Raw genomic sequence first — 19,004 nt, 5'->3', positions numbered from 1 at the left:
TAGTATTCTCAAACCAAAGCTCTCCTGCTCGTCTGGCATGCTGCAAAGTAGTGTCCCGATCCTTACAATTCAGCTTTTGGGCTAAAAGAGGCCGTGGCGGGGTACCAGGTGGAGGAGCTTTAGTGGGAACTCTATGAGCACATTCCACTGCATATGCTGAGGAGTAAAGGGCATCTGGAAGGAGCTCCCTGAGCCATCACTCCACAAATTCATCTGGTCTTTGACCTTCAGCCCTCTCAGGGAGGCCCACAATGAGCATATTATTACGCTCATTGTTCTCCAGGTCATCAGCCTTTTGTCGCCAGAACTCGACCTTGCGCACCAGTTCTCTAAGATTATCAGGGACATCTGCCATTCTGTCATCCAGATGAGAAATGCGGGTTTCAGCATGGGATACCCTCTCTTGGCTGTTTCGGAAATCCTGACGAAGCAACATCTACCCTCACTTCATCAATCTCAGTGGTCAGAGAGGTTTTGATTTCCAGTATCACTACCAGAAGTTGTTGTGACACTTCCTTCAGAGTAGGCGCTTCATCCGCAGGGTTCTCAGAAGAGGAGATGCTGTTGCAGAAGATCGGTCAGAGTTGGGCTCTGCAGGAGCGCCATGCTGATTAGAGCCATGGGCAAATTCTTTCAGCTTATCCGCAGCAGACGAGGCCTTAGAGGGACCCATACTACGGCTGGGAATGTTACCACCCTTTTCTCTCAAATGGTACAGAATGTTATCAAAATGCGGGGGGGACAGGATAGATTAAAGGATGATGGTGAGGAGATTGGGGGGGGGGTGGTGGTGCTGTCGCTCACTTTAATGAGTAATCACAACACCTCTGGTGCATGGAGGTAGTGAATTACACTTAATCCGTTTGCCAGCACAACTGACCTGATGTTGGCGTATCAGAGTGTAGTGTTCGGCTGCCAACAGAGGAACCAGGCATGCGGGGCATACAATGGGGGGGAACACCACAGCAATCTGCCCTGATAGATCCGTAACGGACGCCGGGATACCCCTATGCCTGAAAATTCAGTGTACAGGCATAGCCCCTTAACAGATGGTATAGCAGAGTCAAGGAACAGTAACTCTTGGTCATGGGGCTCTTACTGTCAGTGGTACTGGGTGCTGAGTAATGTAATCCACAGGGGATTGTATGTAGGTTTTATTGTGTTTTAATACAGTTTCAAAAATTAAAACAATGTATACAAACTTTTTTCTTTTCGCCATCTTTAGACGCTAACAACTTTTTTATACTTCGGTTTATGGAGCTGTGTAATTTTTAGCAAGATGTGCAGATGTTTTCATTGCTACCATTTTGAGGACTATGCAACCTCTTGATCCCTTTTTATTACATTTTTTATGTGATGTAAAATGGTATTTGGGCACTATTTTCTGTTATGAGGTTCACCACCGGGAATAACCATCTTGATATTTTGACAGATCGGGCATTTTGGGACACGGCGATACCTAACATGTTTAGGATTTTTACTTAAATCTAGTAGCTTGATGTTCAGACTAAGGGAAATAAACACAGAGGAGCAACTAACAAGGCCCACTCCCAATCGGCCACAAAACACAAACAAAACCAAAAAAGTTAGTGCTCTACTCCGCAAATCAATGCAAATCAATTTTTGTCACCCATTACAGTAAAGAGGCATTAGGGGTTAAAAAAAATCATAGAAAAGCACTGGCATCTTATTAAAAATGACCCGACCTTAAAACCATAGTTGGGGATAAACCCATGATTGTGTTCAAGAAAGATAATAATATTAAGGATCTAATCACCTCAAGTTATGTAAGAGAGGAAGAAAGGAAGGAAAGCATTATGACAAGGCTTTTACAGTTGTAAGAACTGTCAAGGTTGTAAATACAGGGATTGGATGGATAAAGTGGTAGTAAAGTAGTTTGTAGGGAATAAAGACTCTGGCCCATTTGAAATCAAGAATTATATTACCTGTAATACCTGCTCAGTTATATATATGATTATCTGTCCATGCGGTTTAAAGTATGTCGGAAGGACTGGTAGGAAATTAAAGATAAGGTTAGGTGAACATATAAGGAATATAAAGAATGGTTTAAAAACACATAGGGGGTCATTTACTAAGGGCCCGATTCGCGTTTTCCCGACGTGTTACCCGAATATTTCCGATTTGCGCCGATTGTACCTGAATTGCCCCGGGATTTTGGCGCACGGGATCGGATTGTGGCGCATCGGCGCCGGCTTGCGCGCGACGGAAATCGGGGGGCGTGGCCAAACGAAAACCCGACGTATTCGGAAAAACCGCCGCATTTAACAACCGAAAAAGTGTCGCTTGGGAAGCGCTTACCTTCACCTGGTCTGAGGTGGTGCATTCCGGCGCGTAGAGATGATTTTCAGCGCAGCAGCGCCACCTGGTGGACGGCGGAGGAACTACCTTCATAGATCCCGGCCGGACCCGAATCCTGTGCAGAGAACGCGCCGCTGGATCGCGAATGGGCCGGGTAAGTAAATCTGCCCCATAGTCTTTCTGCCCACTTTCATGATAAACATCAACAAAACCCAAAGGGGCTGCGTTTCTTCGGGTTAGAGACGGTGAAAATGGACTGGAGGGGGGAAGATTTGAAAAAAAAGTTGAACACCTGAGAAAGTTTCTGGATCAACTAGGAACCTTATATCCCCGAGGCTTAAATATTGACTTTGAATTAAAAAGTTTTTTTTAGAATGAATGTCCCGAATAGAATACAATAAGAAAATTTCTGTGGAACAACTTCTTTGTACTTTCATATCTGAGGTTTTGGGTTTATTTAATAAATCTTCCTCAGGGAGATAGAACTGTTATACTGTTTAAGTGCAATATTGTTGAGTGAATTAACTATGCATTTGTTTGTATCGGTAATATGTATAATATATATGTTTTTATGGAATCTTTGATATGTAGAATGTATATGCGATCTTATTCAACATAATTTGCAACCAATAAGAACAACCTTGGGATTTAAACCCCGGACATTGCATTAGACATCAGGCCCCGGAAGAAGCCAGAGTGGCATACACATTATGGTTACCTTAGGGAGATAGAGTTGTTATCTGTTTAAGTGCAATATTGTTGAGTGAATTTACTACGTATTTGTTAGTATCGGTAATATGTATAATGTATATGCTTTTATGGAATCTTTGATATGTAGAATGTATATGCGATTTTATTCAACATAATTTGTAACCAATACGTGCAACCTTGGGATTTGCACCCCGTCATACATCAGGCCCCGGAAGAAGCCAGAGTGGGCGAAACCTAGGTCGGGCAAGCTGTTTGACGTCTGTATGGATTATTATGTGATGCACGCTTTTATAAACGTACTTTTGTGAGTATGAGATAATAAAAGATTTTTACTTGTTTAACCCGGTAATCCGCACTATCTGTACCAAATTTCCAGCACAGGATCTTCATGGAATGAGGTCCACTGTCGAGATTACTGCAGGAAATTTACAGAAAGACCTGAGGAATTACCGAGGAACTCCTCTATTTTTATCCATTTCAAAAGCTGGTGAGACTGTTCTGTGGATCAAATACGGATTGATTTGCATATTGGAGTAGAGCGCTAACTTTTTTTGTTTTTGTTAGGATTTTTACTGTTTATTTAGATTTATTTCAGTTCTAGGGAAAGGAAGGGGGGTGATTGAAATTTTTCATTTTTTAAAATTTTTTTATAAAAATGTTTTTACTATTTTTTAGACCCTCTAGGGTACTTTAACCCTGGACAGTCTCATCGTTCCTACCACATACTGCAATACTAGTATATTAGTATATATAGTATATATAGTATATGACATTTTTACACATGATTCATTACAATGTGCCACTGGCACATTGTAAGGAATCTGCAGAAAGCATACAGCCTCGGGTCTTACAAAGACAAAGGAAACTGATCCCCGATTACACCACACCCATGTGCTGCCGCACTTTAAATGCTGCCAGCGGCAATGGAAGAGTTAACACCCGCAATTGGCACTAGCCCATGCTAGCCTGTGAGACCTCTTTATACAGCAGAGTTTGAACTGTGATTAGGTACACAAGCAGTGCCAGATCAAAATACTTACAGACATTCAGTGGAACAATACATCTGACCATAAATAATAAAGAACAACTATACATGTGTGACGAAATGCATTGAGATGCTTCAATCTACCTGTTTATTCTCTTGTGCAATGCAGTAGGACTATCTGGCATATAAACAAAGGAAATTCGAGACCTAGCAATGTAGTTAGAAAATGGTGCTTTGCTGCACCCTACTGGCCTGTTTCTCAAGTTGCAACCACCAGTTTATGGGATTTACATGCTGAGTACTGTATATACAAGACAATGGGACATGTGTATCATTGTCCGTCTGTTTTTGGAGCTTTTCGTGGCTTTTCTGCTGGTCAGATGTATCTTAGTGTTTTTTTCGTATTGACACATTTGGTGTTTGATCTTTAATGAATTTGCACATTTTTAAAACAAAAGTGGCAAAAAGTCTCCAAAAGTTCAACATCAGTTCCAAGCTAATTTCTATGCCTGGTCAGGGGCAGCTGTAGATTTGTGCCAAAATCCGCAACTTTTACTGGTGGTTTCAGGTGATATCTCTGCATAAAACTAGATGAGCACAAGCACCATGGAAAGTCTCAAAAATTAAAGAAAAAGGCAAGCCAAAAGTTTGATACATGTGCCCCAATGACCCACATTTATTAAAGTGTTTGCACCAGTTTTCTGTCTGACTTTGTACTGAAAAGAACATACAAACTACTTGCACATGTATTTATAAAGTGTCTGCTCCAGTTTTCTGTTGTGGCTGCACTGGGTCTGACAAAAAAAATATGCACCTACAGGGTGTGTTAGTGTTTACTCAGAGTTTGTGCAACATTTATTACTGTCTGTGCCACAATTCTGCAGCATGAACAGAATGCACCAAAAAATGGTGCACACCTCCAGAGCAGTGCAGGGGGTGCCAGATTAATGAAGACCCTGCGCCAGTTTTGATGAAGTTGACGCACCCTGTACACTCCACAGGCAAACTGCACATAGTAGAGACTGCACAAGTTTTGATAAATGTGGGCCAATGTGCTGCATGATGTATATCTCTCCCATTATCACCATGGCATAAGAGGATCATCTAGTCCAGTGATGGCGAACCTTTTAGAGCCCGAGTGCCCAAACTTCAACCAAAAGCCACCCTATATTGCAAAGTGCCAGCACAGCAATTTAAGCAGTAATTTATTTCTCCTTGTTCTTTGACAACTTCCAATAGTTCAGCCTCCTAGAGACACCAATGCAGTTGAAAGAAGGAGGGCAAATTCATTGTAGGAAGATTCTGTAGGAAGATTCTTTGAGTCCTGTCTGGTGAACTTCATGCTGGGGTGATGGCCTGGGTGCCCACAGAGAGGGCTCCGAGTGCCGCCTCTGGCACCAGTGCCATAGGTTCGCCACCACTGATCTAGTCTAACAATATCTAATAAGAGACATTATGGGGGGATTTTTATCATGGCTTGTGCGCCATGTCATTGGCGTACAAGCCCTGAAATAATCACAAATACTAACTTATAACTAGCACTTGCTATTCTGTTCCCCAATTCGCCACCTTCACTCCAGTGGGGCGTGAAGGGGGGTGCAGCCGGCTAGGCGGTGAACGCAGCTGGCGGGGAGTGGGCCGGACCAGGGACAGGAACGTACTCGTTCCAGCTGGCGAATTTTCAAATGTGAAAAGGACCAGCTGCATTTATTTCCATGCCAGCTATTTCAATCCTGAAAATACTAAAACGAAAGTCATGCAATATTAGGTTGCAATCCACAAATGTGTTTAAAAATATATCAAAATATGTCCAAATCTTTTTTTTCAGAAAACACAACCTACCATGTATACAAAAATATCTTTTAATCAATACACACAACCACCTTCATGCAACTTTGCAGCAAACTGTGATAAGATGCAAAAGTTACATGAAAATTCTAAATTTCCACTAAAATGTGTACAAATCCAGAGTACTTATAGAAAGAAAATTTTATTTACTAAAAACAGTAAGATGTGAGGAGGTCACACATAGCACACATGTGTATATTCATCGAAATATGCAGCAATGGGCACGTTAAATCCATGGGGTGCGCCAAAGAATTATTGCTGAAAATTGCACTGAGCATCACACAGATATATTATTGTATGCTCCCTTACACAACAGTTACCAAAATAAAAAAAACTATATATCCATGGGTGTTATATATGTGCTCCATTATATTATCAGCGTAAAAATGGAACCTTTTGCGGTGCATAGGAATTTGAGGAAGAATCATATAATGTAGGTATAAATAATGGATGGATGGTGTGAAATAAAAACTTAATTCATGAATGTGTATGTTTTTTGTGTTACTTGCAACTTTTTGGATAAGTTCCATGGCTTTTTTACCCTATGTATTTCAAAGAATTGAAGAATTTAATTTGGATAAACTGTTTAAGCACGATCAGGAAGCATAGACCAGCAATGGGTGTGGGGATGGAAGTATGGAGGTTCAGAATGAGGGGGCAGCTAGTTGGGTAACATGTAGAAGGGAGGGAAGAGGGAATAGTTTAGTCCTGATCTGGCGCACCCCAATAAGTTTACAAAGCTGGTAGATTAAGGAGATCAGCAGAGGGGTAGCGATGCTGCCGCAAGACATGACCTCTAGCAAACATGCGATTGTCTGCTCCACTAAGATTGGAAATGGGAGCACAGACAAGGTCAGCAAAGTGCCACAATCAAAAAGAAGTTGTTGGAGGGAAGTCTATTGGATAGACACACTAGAATCCTTGCACCCTTATGGCCTGAACGAGCAGTGTTGTTTTTGTAATTGTTGCATTATGTATTTTGTAAAGCTATGAATTTTTATTGGTCTAAATAGTTATTTGAAAAGTATTTAAGGTATAGGAAATAGCTAACACGCATGCCTAAAGGAGGAGGCGGAGACTCTGAAACATTGCAAAGGCTGCTATTGCCTCGGTGAACTCATGCCCTGCTGCAGCGTGGAACGCTAAAAGATTGTAACATATTCTTCATAAGGACTGAAGCAAAGTAAGAACACTATTACTGTCATTTGTAGTAGATAAGCTTCAAGAAAAAGGAGTGTGCTACAAAGGGCCTAGAGTATTACGCAACAAAATGTATTAAATAAATTAATGTAAGTACAAACAAAACTGACATTTAAAATCATTTAAAAAGTACACCAGTAAAACACAAACACAAAGGAAGTTATTTGTGTTCTCCCTCCACCACCCATAATGAAGGTTATTGGAATAGAAGCATACATTTTCTATCACCAGGTAAGTACCTATTTTAACCCTGTACGGTGACCACAATCACAATATATTCAAGTAAACATGTGCCTGTGCACCAGTCCTGCTAACTACCCTGCAACTGTGTCAATGTGAATATGGATAAAGTGCATATGCTGGATCCATTCCTGTAGTAAACTAGAAAAAGTATGGACAGAGACTGTATTGCCGCCTGTATTGCTTTTTAACTGTAATTAAGAAAGAGGTGTCGGTGGTTTTCAAATGTGAAGTGGACAATAGCTATGCCTGGGCTCCCGTCCTACGAGATGACATTGTACAGGAAAATGAAAATGTGATGTCCCTATGAGTGGAGGTAAGAAGAGGAAAATAATAATAAAATATTACTAGGGGTTTGTTAAAAGGCTCGTAAATATAATGGAGGTGAAGTACTCATTAAGGGGGACTTCAATTACCACAATATAAACTGGGGTCAGAAACCTGCAGGTCCGTCAAAACAGTTTTTTGTCAATAACAAAAGACGATTAACTGTAACAACTAAAGGGTGGACACTCTTGTAACTTATCTTAACCAACAGACCTGAAAAAATATCAGACTCTGTCGGACCTGAGCGGGGAAGCGACACATGCAGGATATCGGGTGCGCTATCTTAGTGAATTGCAGCACAGTGCAATGCACTTTGGTGAACTCTGCTGGACCGGGTAAGTTAATTTGCCCCAATGGCTCAGATTTATCAAAAGTAGTGCAAACTGCTGCAGTTTGCCTTTCCAATGTGCAAGGTAAACTAGATCATTGAATATTGGCACACGGTCTTCAATTATCTGGCACACCCTGCACTGCTCTGGAGGTGTGCACCATTTTATTTTGCATGCTTCTTTAACATACAGCATGCTACACAATTCTGTTGAGTTACTGTATGAAATGTGCCTCAAACTTCGACTAAGCACTAACACGTGCAAGATGTTCTTTTCCATGCAAAGTACGACAGAAAACTAGCGTAGCCAGTTTAATAGATCTGGGTCAATATTTTTTTTTTTTTTACTTATGGTATGGTGAACGGCTCAAAAAATGCTTAAAATCCAAAACAAGAAAGCTGATTAATGATTTTCTTTTCCACACATTAAAGAGTCAATGAAATCTCTTCAATAAGCTTAAGATGTCCCAAAATTAAGTATTTGTACATCTCATCTCATCAAAAATAAGCTCTCAAATGTCCAAATTGCCCCAAAAAATGAAAGATTGTATAGCCTTTAAAGGACATCTACCACCAGAATGCACCAGGCTCAAGGCTCCATTAACACCTATGGAGCGCGGAGTCCCTCAGGCTCATTTGCATGATTTTAGAAGCCTTCTATTTTGTAAAAACCAGGGCATGAGAAGCTAAAAGAAGAACCAATTCTGCCAGAAGGGCACACACCAGTATGTCAGTGTGCTTGGTTTACAATCTTTCATCCTGGAGGTAGATTTCCTTTAAAAAGTGATAATGCAAATCTGCTCTAACTGGCGCACCTTCCCTTCAATGCCATGGCGTGTGCCCATACAGCAGTCTACAACTAAGTTGCAAACTCAGGAGTAAATGAGTAATTTTTTTGAAAAATACATTCATTTAACCAAAAGATTACAATTTTAAATTTGCACCTCCATTTTGTTTTATCCCCTGTGAAAGACTTAAAGGGTTAATAAACTTGATAAATGGCATCTAAAAGTCACACCTAAGGTTCTAAGCCTCATAGGATCCTACAAAAATGAGAGGACCGAAGCAAGAAGATTTATGGTTAGGACAACCAAAATTGTAAACACCAGGACTGATAGAGATCGGTTGGAATTATACCTGTGAAATGCTGTATTTTGTTGAATTTAGAATTAGAGAATGTTTCATTTTGTTATCCTGAGTATATTTAATAATCTTGTCTTTGTGGGTTAATGGCATAAACTGGGACAATGTTCTCAATTTTGTCAAAAACAAAAGCATTCAAAAAGCACTAAAATATTCTAAAAATGTTTCTCTGGGAAAAACCGGAAGATAAGTTGCTTAAACACAAAGGTAGCGATAAGGCGTTAATTAAGGAAAATAAAAGTAATCCCAAATTATTTCTCAAGTATATCAATGAAAGAAACTAAAAACAGAGAGTATGTCCCCCAGGGGTCATGATGGAAGGAGATGAGGAAAGGGCCAATCTATTAAATGCTGCTTTCTCAACTGTCTTTACCCAGGGAAATCCCATGATGGAAGACATGATGAGAAATAATGTAAATCCTCTATTAAATGTCAACAGTTTAACCAAGGAAGAAGTACAACGCCACCTCAAAGCCACTAAAATCAGGGGCGGATTAAGTCTACAATGGGCCCTGGGCTGTATGAATATTATAGCTTCTATATGGTACTAGAATCAGGCTTCTTGGGGAATGGAGGATGCGTTTCCATTTGCGGTTTCAGGACCGTTTCAGGACCTTGAAAAGTCCTGAAATGGCTCTTGTGTATGGCTCTTGTGAGCAGGAACAGATGTATGAGTATTTCATGTGTGAAGGTCCCCCTGCGTATAAAATTTGGTGGGCGATTTTGGTGCTTATGGGCCTCCTAGAAGGCTTGGGCACAGGGCTACCACCCAAACTACCTGTGTTAAAATTCACTAATTACTAAAATAGACTATTCACAAGGCCCTAAAGGCCAACACACCAGCGCACTGCATGAATTATTTACTGTGATAAACCATTATTTTTAATATTTAAATACTCATTAAAGGGGTATTCTCGTCTGGGGACTAACATTCAATTTCATTAATCTGCCATATATAAACATTTCTTCAATTAGATGTTATTAAAAAAATGTTCCTGTGTAAAGATAATTTCTCATAATTGTAATCATATGGTCCCTCAGAAACGAGACTGCTTCCTCGGATACGGCCACCTCTGCTGAAGCGATTGCACAAAGAAACTAAATGTTTTTGTATATGAAATGTCTGGGAGTTACTGCAGGTCCCACAGCCGTCCTGTGGTAATAAACCCTGAATGCAGATGGTCAGGCAGGACTCAATAGCGCATGTCTGGTCAACCGCGGCCAAAATGTGAGGTGGTCGTATCCGAGGAAGCTATCTCATTTCTAAGGGACAATATGACTACATTTATGAGAAATTATCTTCACACAGGAGTATTTCTTTTAATAAAATCCAATTGAAGAAATGTTTACAAATGTCAAATGAATTAAATTAAATGTGAATGCCCAGATGGGAATACCCCTTTAAGGACAGTTTCAAAAACCTATTCAGAACCTGATTATTTACAAGCTGAGTAACCACATAAAAACTTTAATACCTCTTACAAAAATTTGTGTTATATGATGGTATTTTTTCTCAGCTTAGACCTGTGCTGATCATCCTGCATCTATTTAAAAAGTTCTTAATATGGATCCAACTTCTTGTAACTAAGAGACATTATTGTTATTATTTTCTGCAAGACTTACATTTCCATATGGGCAAGATATTAATTCAATCAGCGTAACTGTAAACCTAAAAAAAATATTTATAAATTCAGAACAAAAACCAACAATTACACAGTTACAAAAATTATGTCTGTTAGTTTTTGTGATAATATACTACTGGTTATATTGAATATCTAGGTTAAGTATATAATAGCTTATAGTCCTACTCACCAAGAAAGTGTATATAAAAAACCTGTGACAGATCCCACTATCTGTTTATCTGTAGTGAGACAGGCAAATATCGGATAATAGGACAGGCCAACTTCAACTGCTCCAACTAAAAGTCCAAGGGCTAAAAAGATCAAAAATTATCATTTAGAAATCAGTAAATTCTATTAAAAATAAATCAATATTATGTTATTTTCTGTTGTTATTTCATAGTTTGTACATTATATTATATACAGTAAAATGCAAGTATAATTGCAAGCTGTGTAGACTTAGGGAGAGATTTAGCAATTTACTTGTGCCAGAATACTGTCATCATACGCACCAAAATATTGTCTAAGATGCCTTGGGTCTTATTTATCAAGGCTTCTAGACCATTTTTATTTATACATTTTTGACTAGAACGACAATGTAGATATGGCCTTTGAAAAGGGGGAATGGTCTAATAGCAAAAAGACCTATCTGAGACTATTTGCTGTGAGTCCTGCTGTTGCCACAAAGGTGGGAATCAGTCTCATCATAAACTCAACTTTTGTCACTGCCTGCGTTACCATGCCATGTTTGAGTGAGACTCCGAATTATCCAGTGGCAGGCACAGTATTTGGCAGAACTGAAGCAAGGTCAGAAATCTGACAATATTCTAGAACTAAGATGCTTCAATTTCTCTTGCTGCTTATCTGTACATTGATCTATAAGACTGTCTGTAGTAACGTAACAATTCACAGCTTCTTGGGGTCTTAGCAGATGTTAATATGATTTTAATAACCAAATGCAAATGGTTTTACAGAACACAACCTAAAATGATGTTGTCCAATAAAAAAACATGGGAAGTTTTGATGGACGTGTCTTGTCACCTGTATAAACTATGTAACTATGTAAGTAACTGTACCTCTTGCCCATGACGGAACTCCAGGTGGCAAATATTCTTCATTAAAAAGTGACATAACCCTATTAGCTATTGCTCCAAATGCAAATCCAAATGTCCATCTGTTACTAAAGGTTCCTACAAGATCTAAAGGACTGTTAATAGAAACACAATAGATTAGGATTACAGTATTTCATTCCTGTATAACATTTATATAAAGGTAAAGCAAAGCTTATAAGAAAGTAAAAAAATGTTTGTCACAACAAAGCCATCTAAGTTTATATGTCCTTCTCCAAAAGGGGAGCTTTAGACAACCCACCATGAGGAACATAGGTGACCATACACATTAGATAGAGGATTGGAGTACAATTAAATTAAATACTCACTGTTACTAGGTAAAGATTGAATAATCTACACAGTTCTTAGAACATCAAAGAAATATTGTTTGTGCATGAAAGATCTTTTGTCAAAAGAAAATTTAACACCGACAACTGCTTTCTAACTGTTTATGGGCACCATAAATGTGTCTCTGATCAATGAAAGTGCAGTTTAAACACGGGCAAACAAAGGAGTTATACAAAAGATAACATAAAATAAACAGACATGTAGACACAATGCAAATATAATTGTTAAAATAAAATAGATAAAAACAGACACGTATTAGTACATTACATGACAATATAAGTCTGGGGATGCCTGGGGATGCAGAAATAGGTAATCAATGCACCGGCTTGAAATCCCCAAAGAATAACTATTTTCTAAAGTGACACTTTTTGCCTCCAAATCGTTATATGACCATATCCCGATGGCCCACATTTACTAAAATCAGTGCAAACTGCAATATGTAGTGTGCAGATGGCGCCAGATTCAGGATTTCTGGCGCAATTTCTTCATGAATACATGTGCACTCAAAAGAACATGCAAAGTCCACCAGAAAACTGCCGCAAGCACCTTAGCAAATGTGGGCCTATGTGTTTATGTATATACGAAAAGTAACTCATTGCGGCACATTTACTTAACCATCCATGCGCGTTCCCCAATCTGGAATGTCCGACCGGAATGCACATCTGCCGCGATTCACTAAGATCGTCTGCCCGATTTCCTGCATGTGTTGCTTCCCCGATCAGGTCCGCCGGAGTTCACCTTCTTCTTCCTAGTGCATGTAAGTGCTTGATCTTGCGACACAAATCGAAAGTTATATCCCACGCTGAGTCCGAATCAGTCGGATCGTCCGACGGCCTGCTGCCCGATTTCTGTTGCACGAACGCTGATGCTCCAAAATCCAATTGTATGCCACACAATCGCTTCCTAAATCCATGACCCTTAATAAATAAGCCCTTACTCTTGATTTTAGCTCATACTTTACTTTCATACAGCACACAGAGGCAGGATGAAAATAAAAAGTTATGACCCAGTTGACCACCAAAATCAAGCATGATAAACAAGGGACCCTTAACCCCTAGGCGCACCAGGACGTTATAGAACGTCCCCGGGGCTAGATGCTTAGCGCACGGGGACGTTCTATAACGTCCTGCTTCTGGCACCGGCTCACGAACGGAGCCGGTACCAGAAGCAGCGGCTGTCAGCTGTCTAGTACAGCTGACAGCCTGCGCTAACACCCGCGATCGGAGCCGGCTCCGATCGCGGGTGTTAACCCCTTACACGCCGCGGTCAAACATGACCGCGGCGTGTAAGGGTGTTTGCGCTGTGGATCGGATCCCCCGTGCCGCTTACCGGGGGATCCGATCCACTTCTGGGCAGCTCCGAGGACTGGCATGTGCCCCGGAGCTGCCCGGTCTCCATGGCAGCCAGACCCCTTCCGGGTCTGACTGTAAACTGTCTGAGCATGCGCAAGCTTGCTCAGACAGTTTACACTGCTCTACAATAAAATAGTATTGTAGAGCAGTGTATTGAACTTAAACCAGTGATCAGGGCATCACTGGTTCAAGTTCAAGTATGTATAAGTAAAAATATGCAAAAACACTTAACACTACACATTATAATAAATAAAAAATAAATACATAAAAATATAAGCCCCTAAAATGTCACTTTCCCATAAAAACACTTAATAAAGTATAAAAAACACAAAAACACAAAAAACCCCGCATATTTGGTATTGCCGCGTCCGTAACAATCTGTATAATAAAACAGAATCGTTACTGGACCCGCACGGTACACGCCGTAGAAAAAAAAACGCAAAAACGTTCCGAAAAAAGATAATTTTTAATTAATACCCTATTAAAAAAATGCTCTAAAAAGTAATTTAAAAAATGTTATGCACTCCAAAATAAGCCCACTAAAAAGAACAAGATTTTCTCCAAATTGGTTTTTATTCAGTACAATTGAATAAAATACACAAAACCCCACATATTTGGTATCCCTGCGTCCGTAACAATCTGCATAATAAAACAGAATCGTTATTAGATCCGCAAAGTTAACCCCGTAAAAACAAAACAAAAAAAAGCTCCAGAAAAAAGATCATTTTCAATTAATACCCTATAAAAATGCTCTAAAAAGGGATTTAAAAATGTTATGCACTCTAAAATAAGACCACTAAAAAGAACAATCCTTCTCGCAAAAAATAAGCCCTTAAACTTAGATTTGTGAGGCGAAAAATAAAAAAGTTATGCATATGAAAGACGGTGATGCTAAAAGTAACAACATTTTTGCCAAATTACTTTTTATGCACTAAAAATGGGAAAAAAATAAAAAATCTATATAAATGAGGTCTTTTTGTAATCGTGGCGACCCATAGAATAAAAATAATATACTATTTTTATGGTATGGTAAACAGCCAAAAAAAAACCCCATAAAAATCTTCCTGAAAAGTGATGATTTTCATTTCCTCCACCAACAAAGAGTTAATAAAATCTCACCAATTAGCCTATAGATTCCCCCAAATTACGTACCAGAAAAGTGCATCTCATGTGGCAAAATAAATAAGCCCCTATAGGTCCACATTAAAAAAAAGAAAAAAATTATAGCCTGTACAATGTGACATAGCAAATCTGATCTGGATGGCGCCTCCTTCCCTTCTATGCCCGGCCGTGCGCCCATACAGCAGGTTACCAGCACATGTAGAGTATCCGTGTACTCGGGAGAAATTGGGTAACAAACTTTGTGGAGCCTTTATTCATTTAATCCATTGTAAATGTTTAATTTTCCACCCAAAATGAGTGTATTGTGAAAAAATATTACAATTTGCAGACTGCACCTCCATTTTGTTTTAACCCCTATAAAACACGTAAAGGGTTAACAAACTTCTTAAAAGTGGTTTTTCATACGTTGAGGTGTGTAGTTTCCACAATGGGGTATTTTACGAGTCCCACTATTATTTAGGCCTCTCAGTGTCAATTAGAAGTTGAGCAGGTCCATCTAAATACAGGTTTTGGTGATTTTACAAAAAATTTGAAAAATGGCACCCAAATTCTGAGCCTCATAACATTCTAGTAAAATATGTGGAATCTTAAAAAACCATGCCAACATAAAGCAGACATTTGGGAAATGTAAGTTATGAATTTATTTGGGAGCTATGACTATCTGCATCAAAAGTAGAGAATTTAGAACGTTGAAAATAAAGAATTTTTCCAAATTTTTGCCAAATTTAGTTTTTTTTCATAACTAAACACAAAAGATATCATCCAAATTTTTAAACTAATTTGAAGTACAATGTGTCACGAGAAAACAATCTCAAAATCCCCTGGATATCTCATAGCGTTCCAAAACTATAACCACTTATAGTGACACAGGTCAGATTTGAAGAATGGGGCCGCGTCCTTAAGGCCAAAATAGGCTGTGTCCCCTTGGGGTTAATCTTCTTATATTTGTTATTCATGGACTCCTTCTTTCTTAAATCAACTTTTAAAGTATGCTGATGAACCTGAAGGGCTCTTGGATGTTGAACAGCGCTCTTGAACAAGGAGAACCAGCCCCCTCCAACTGTCTGGTTTCACCACACTGTAACAATGTGCCGATCTTACAGTATGCAGAATGGAGAGGCTGACCAATGTAATATTCAGCAATACATCAGTATTGCATTATATTACACTGAACTAGTGATCAAATGATCACTTGTTCATGTCTCACACTAGGACAAAATAGAGCAATAAAAAAGTACAAAACAAGGAAAAGAGGAATAAAATCCCCTAATGCACCATCCTATGTAAAAATCCCATTAAAAAAGTGAAAATCACCACAAAAACACTACATATTGGCCAACATTTGTTAAAGTGTTGGCACCAGTTTTCTGTCACTTTTTACTAAAAAGAACCTGCATTGCTTGCACATCTATTTCTAGATACATGTGCCATATAGATAGTCAGTTTTGTGCCACGGATGCACTGTGCCTGACAAGACAGAAAAAAATGTGCACCTAAGGGTCCATGCACACATACGTATGGGGAATGTTTATACAGCCACAAATTTACGTCTGCATATACATCCCCCATAGTTGTGCATGGTGCCCGGGCTCAATACGGTGAGCGCAACGTACCGTACCATGTCGTGGCCACAAAAAAAGAGAGCCAGCTCTATATTTTGGCCTTAAGCATGGCCATGCACCACTATTCTCTATGGAGAGGGGAAGTGCGAGCAGCACTCTCTTCTCCTCTTCTCCAGCACAACACGTTTGTGTGCATGCACCCTAAAGTGGCCTGTTACTGCTTAGTTGGAGTTTGTGCAACATTTATTACTGATAATAAATACAGTTCTCTCTGCACCACAATTTTAAAGCATGAACAAAGTGCTTAAAAAATTGTTGTTGTACACTTCCAGAGCAGTGCAGGGTGCACCAGATTAATAAAGACCATGTGCCAGTTTTGATTAATCTGATGCACTTTGCACATTTCACAGGCAAACTGCACATAGTGCAGTTTGTACTGGTTTTGATAAATGTGCGCCATTGGGTATCACCACATCCACAACAACCCGTACAATAAAATAAAATAGTTACTGAAACGGTATGGTGAATGCCCTATTAAAAAGTAAAGAAACACACAGAAAAATGATGGTATTTTCACAACCAACCTTATAAAAACAGTATAAAAAGTGATCGAAAAGTAACATATACCCTGACATGATACCAATAAAAAGTAAATACTATTAGAAGACCTTTTTGCTGCAAAAGATAGTTTCAAAATCAAAATGGTAAAGGATAGCAACAGTCACTCACAGGTATATTTGTAATCCAGAGTAGAGAACGACACAATGGGGCACATTTACTAAGATAAGTGCAAACTGAACTAAGTGTGGCTTGCCTGTGTATAATGCGGGGGGCCAGATTCATGATGTCTGGCGCCCCTTCTTCATGAATCTGGTGCAAACTGGGCCGACAGAGTGCGTAACTTTTTTCTGGCCTATCTTTTTTTTTTAAATTGTACTTTTATTAAAATAAATTTTATACAATAAAACAGACAATCACAGAGTAGTTATTTGCAATCAGTGGATCATAAACCAGTCACACAAAGCATGGGGTGTTTTGGGATAGGCTAGTAGGGATATTCCGTTATGTGTCACACTGTGATTGGAAATAAACCTCCAGGAGAGGGGTACAGAGAATAAAAATTAAAACCATATGAACAATAAACCAGGGGGGAACATAGACAAGACAAGAAACAAGGCGAGATGGGATGGGCAGGGGGGCAGCTCAGGGTTAGGGCACATCATGAGAGAGGCAGTATGAATCCCAGGGGTCCCATATAAGATGAAACTTGTTCGCCTCATTTTGGAGGGTGGCCGACAAACATTCCATGTATCGGATGTCCTTAATACGGGCATACCATTCGTATCTGGAGGGGGGGACACCTGCCTCCAATGCTTTGCTATAAGGCATCTGGCAGCACCCGTGAGGATGTTCAGGGTAAGTATGAGAGTGCACTTTCTAAGGGGGTGGGGAAATATGTTCAATAAATATGCTGTAGGATATAGGGGCAGATCCAAAGAAAGAACCTTATCAAGTATCTTCTGGACAAGTTCCCAGAAGGGCTTGAGCATTGCACACTCCCAAAATACATGAAACGTGGAGACATGGGGGGACCCACATCTCCAGCAAGTGTGTGGGAGGGTGGGGTTAAGGGTATGGAGGAGTTGCTGGGTGTGATACCAATGCATAAGTATTTTGTACTGATTCTCCTTGTTAATTATGCAAGTAGCCGTTTTGGCTGTTCGGTTCCATATCAAGGACCAGCAGATATCTGGGAGGGTCTCTCCCAAATACGCCTCCCATTTAGACATGTAGGGGTATCTGGGGAGTTGGTCGGGGTATGGGTTGGTTAAGAGAGCATAGATAGTGGAGATGAGACCTGCCGTGGAAGTGGAGAGCGTTTAGAGGAAAACCGTTTAATGCATTGGCGCCAAATATCCCTTGTCAGTGCCATGGGACCCAAGAGTTCAGAGGAGGGGGGAGTAAAAGGGTCAGACCATAACAAGGAGTTGGGATGTGCTGGGGCCAGCCACAACTTCTCCACCTCCAACAATTTAGAGTATGCAGGGAGAGTGGACCAGGCCGGTAGTGAGTGGCCCGATAGTAATGAACCAAATTGGGGAGGGAGAGGCCTCCTTTGGACTTGGGGCACAAAGAATAAGCTTCGCTACTCTATGTCTTTTATTTGCCCAAACAAATTTTAGGATGGAAGTTTGCAGGGATTGAAGATCTTTAAGTGGGACTGGGACTGGGAGGGTCTCAAAGAGATAAATCAATTTGGGGAGAATGGTCATTTTGACAGCTGAAATGCACCCAAATAGTGAGAGGGGAAGGGGGGACCATTTAGCATGTAAAGAGCGTATGTGAGCGTACATGGGGGGAAAGTTGTGTTTGTAGAGGGAGGCGTAGGAAGGGGATATATGGACTCCCAGATATCGTATAGTGTCATCACGCCATTGATAAGGATAATTAGTTTTGAGAAGGGAAGACTGGTCTGGAGGGATATTGATGGGGAGTGCTTCCGTTTTAGTAGAATTGACCTTGTAACCTGAAAGGCAGCTAAATTCTCCTAAGAGAGAGTGGAGGGCTGGGAGGGAGGTATGGGGTTAGTGTGAGTTAGCGTTAGGAGGACGTCGGCAAAGAGCAATATTTTAAATTCCTTAACGAATAAGTGATGCTAGGGGCTCTATACTCAACACAAACAGAAGGGGAGATAGTGGGCACCCCTGTCTAGTCGAATTGAACAGGGAAAGGGTTCTGGCCTATCTTTAACATCAGGTGGACAACACACTTATGTATGACTTGCAACTCA

General features: G+C 40.1%; 1 protein-coding gene across 2 annotated transcripts in view; it reads right to left on the bottom strand.

Annotated features, from left to right (window-relative positions):
- Nucleotides 1-19,004, bottom strand: part of LOC140133870 (stimulated by retinoic acid gene 6 protein-like) — an 89,583-nt gene that overhangs the window by 45,633 nt on the left and 24,946 nt on the right. Inside the window, exons 4-6 of one of the 2 annotated variants that reach the window (XM_072154530.1) lie at nucleotides 11,797-11,927; nucleotides 10,914-11,034; nucleotides 10,725-10,770 (exon numbers count right to left, since the gene is read on the bottom strand). In XM_072154530.1, coding sequence (XP_072010631.1) covers nucleotides 10,725-10,770; nucleotides 10,914-11,034; nucleotides 11,797-11,927 — 298 coding nt within the window. The remainder of the gene's footprint in view (nucleotides 1-10,724; nucleotides 10,771-10,913; nucleotides 11,035-11,796; nucleotides 11,928-19,004) is intronic. The other variant, XM_072154538.1, reaches the window with a different exon arrangement.

Source organism: Engystomops pustulosus, chromosome 1, assembly GCF_040894005.1.
Source record: "Engystomops pustulosus chromosome 1, aEngPut4.maternal, whole genome shotgun sequence".
Taxonomy (NCBI): Eukaryota; Metazoa; Chordata; class Amphibia; order Anura; family Leptodactylidae; genus Engystomops; species Engystomops pustulosus.
This window is presented reverse-complemented; position numbering and strand designations above follow the sequence as displayed.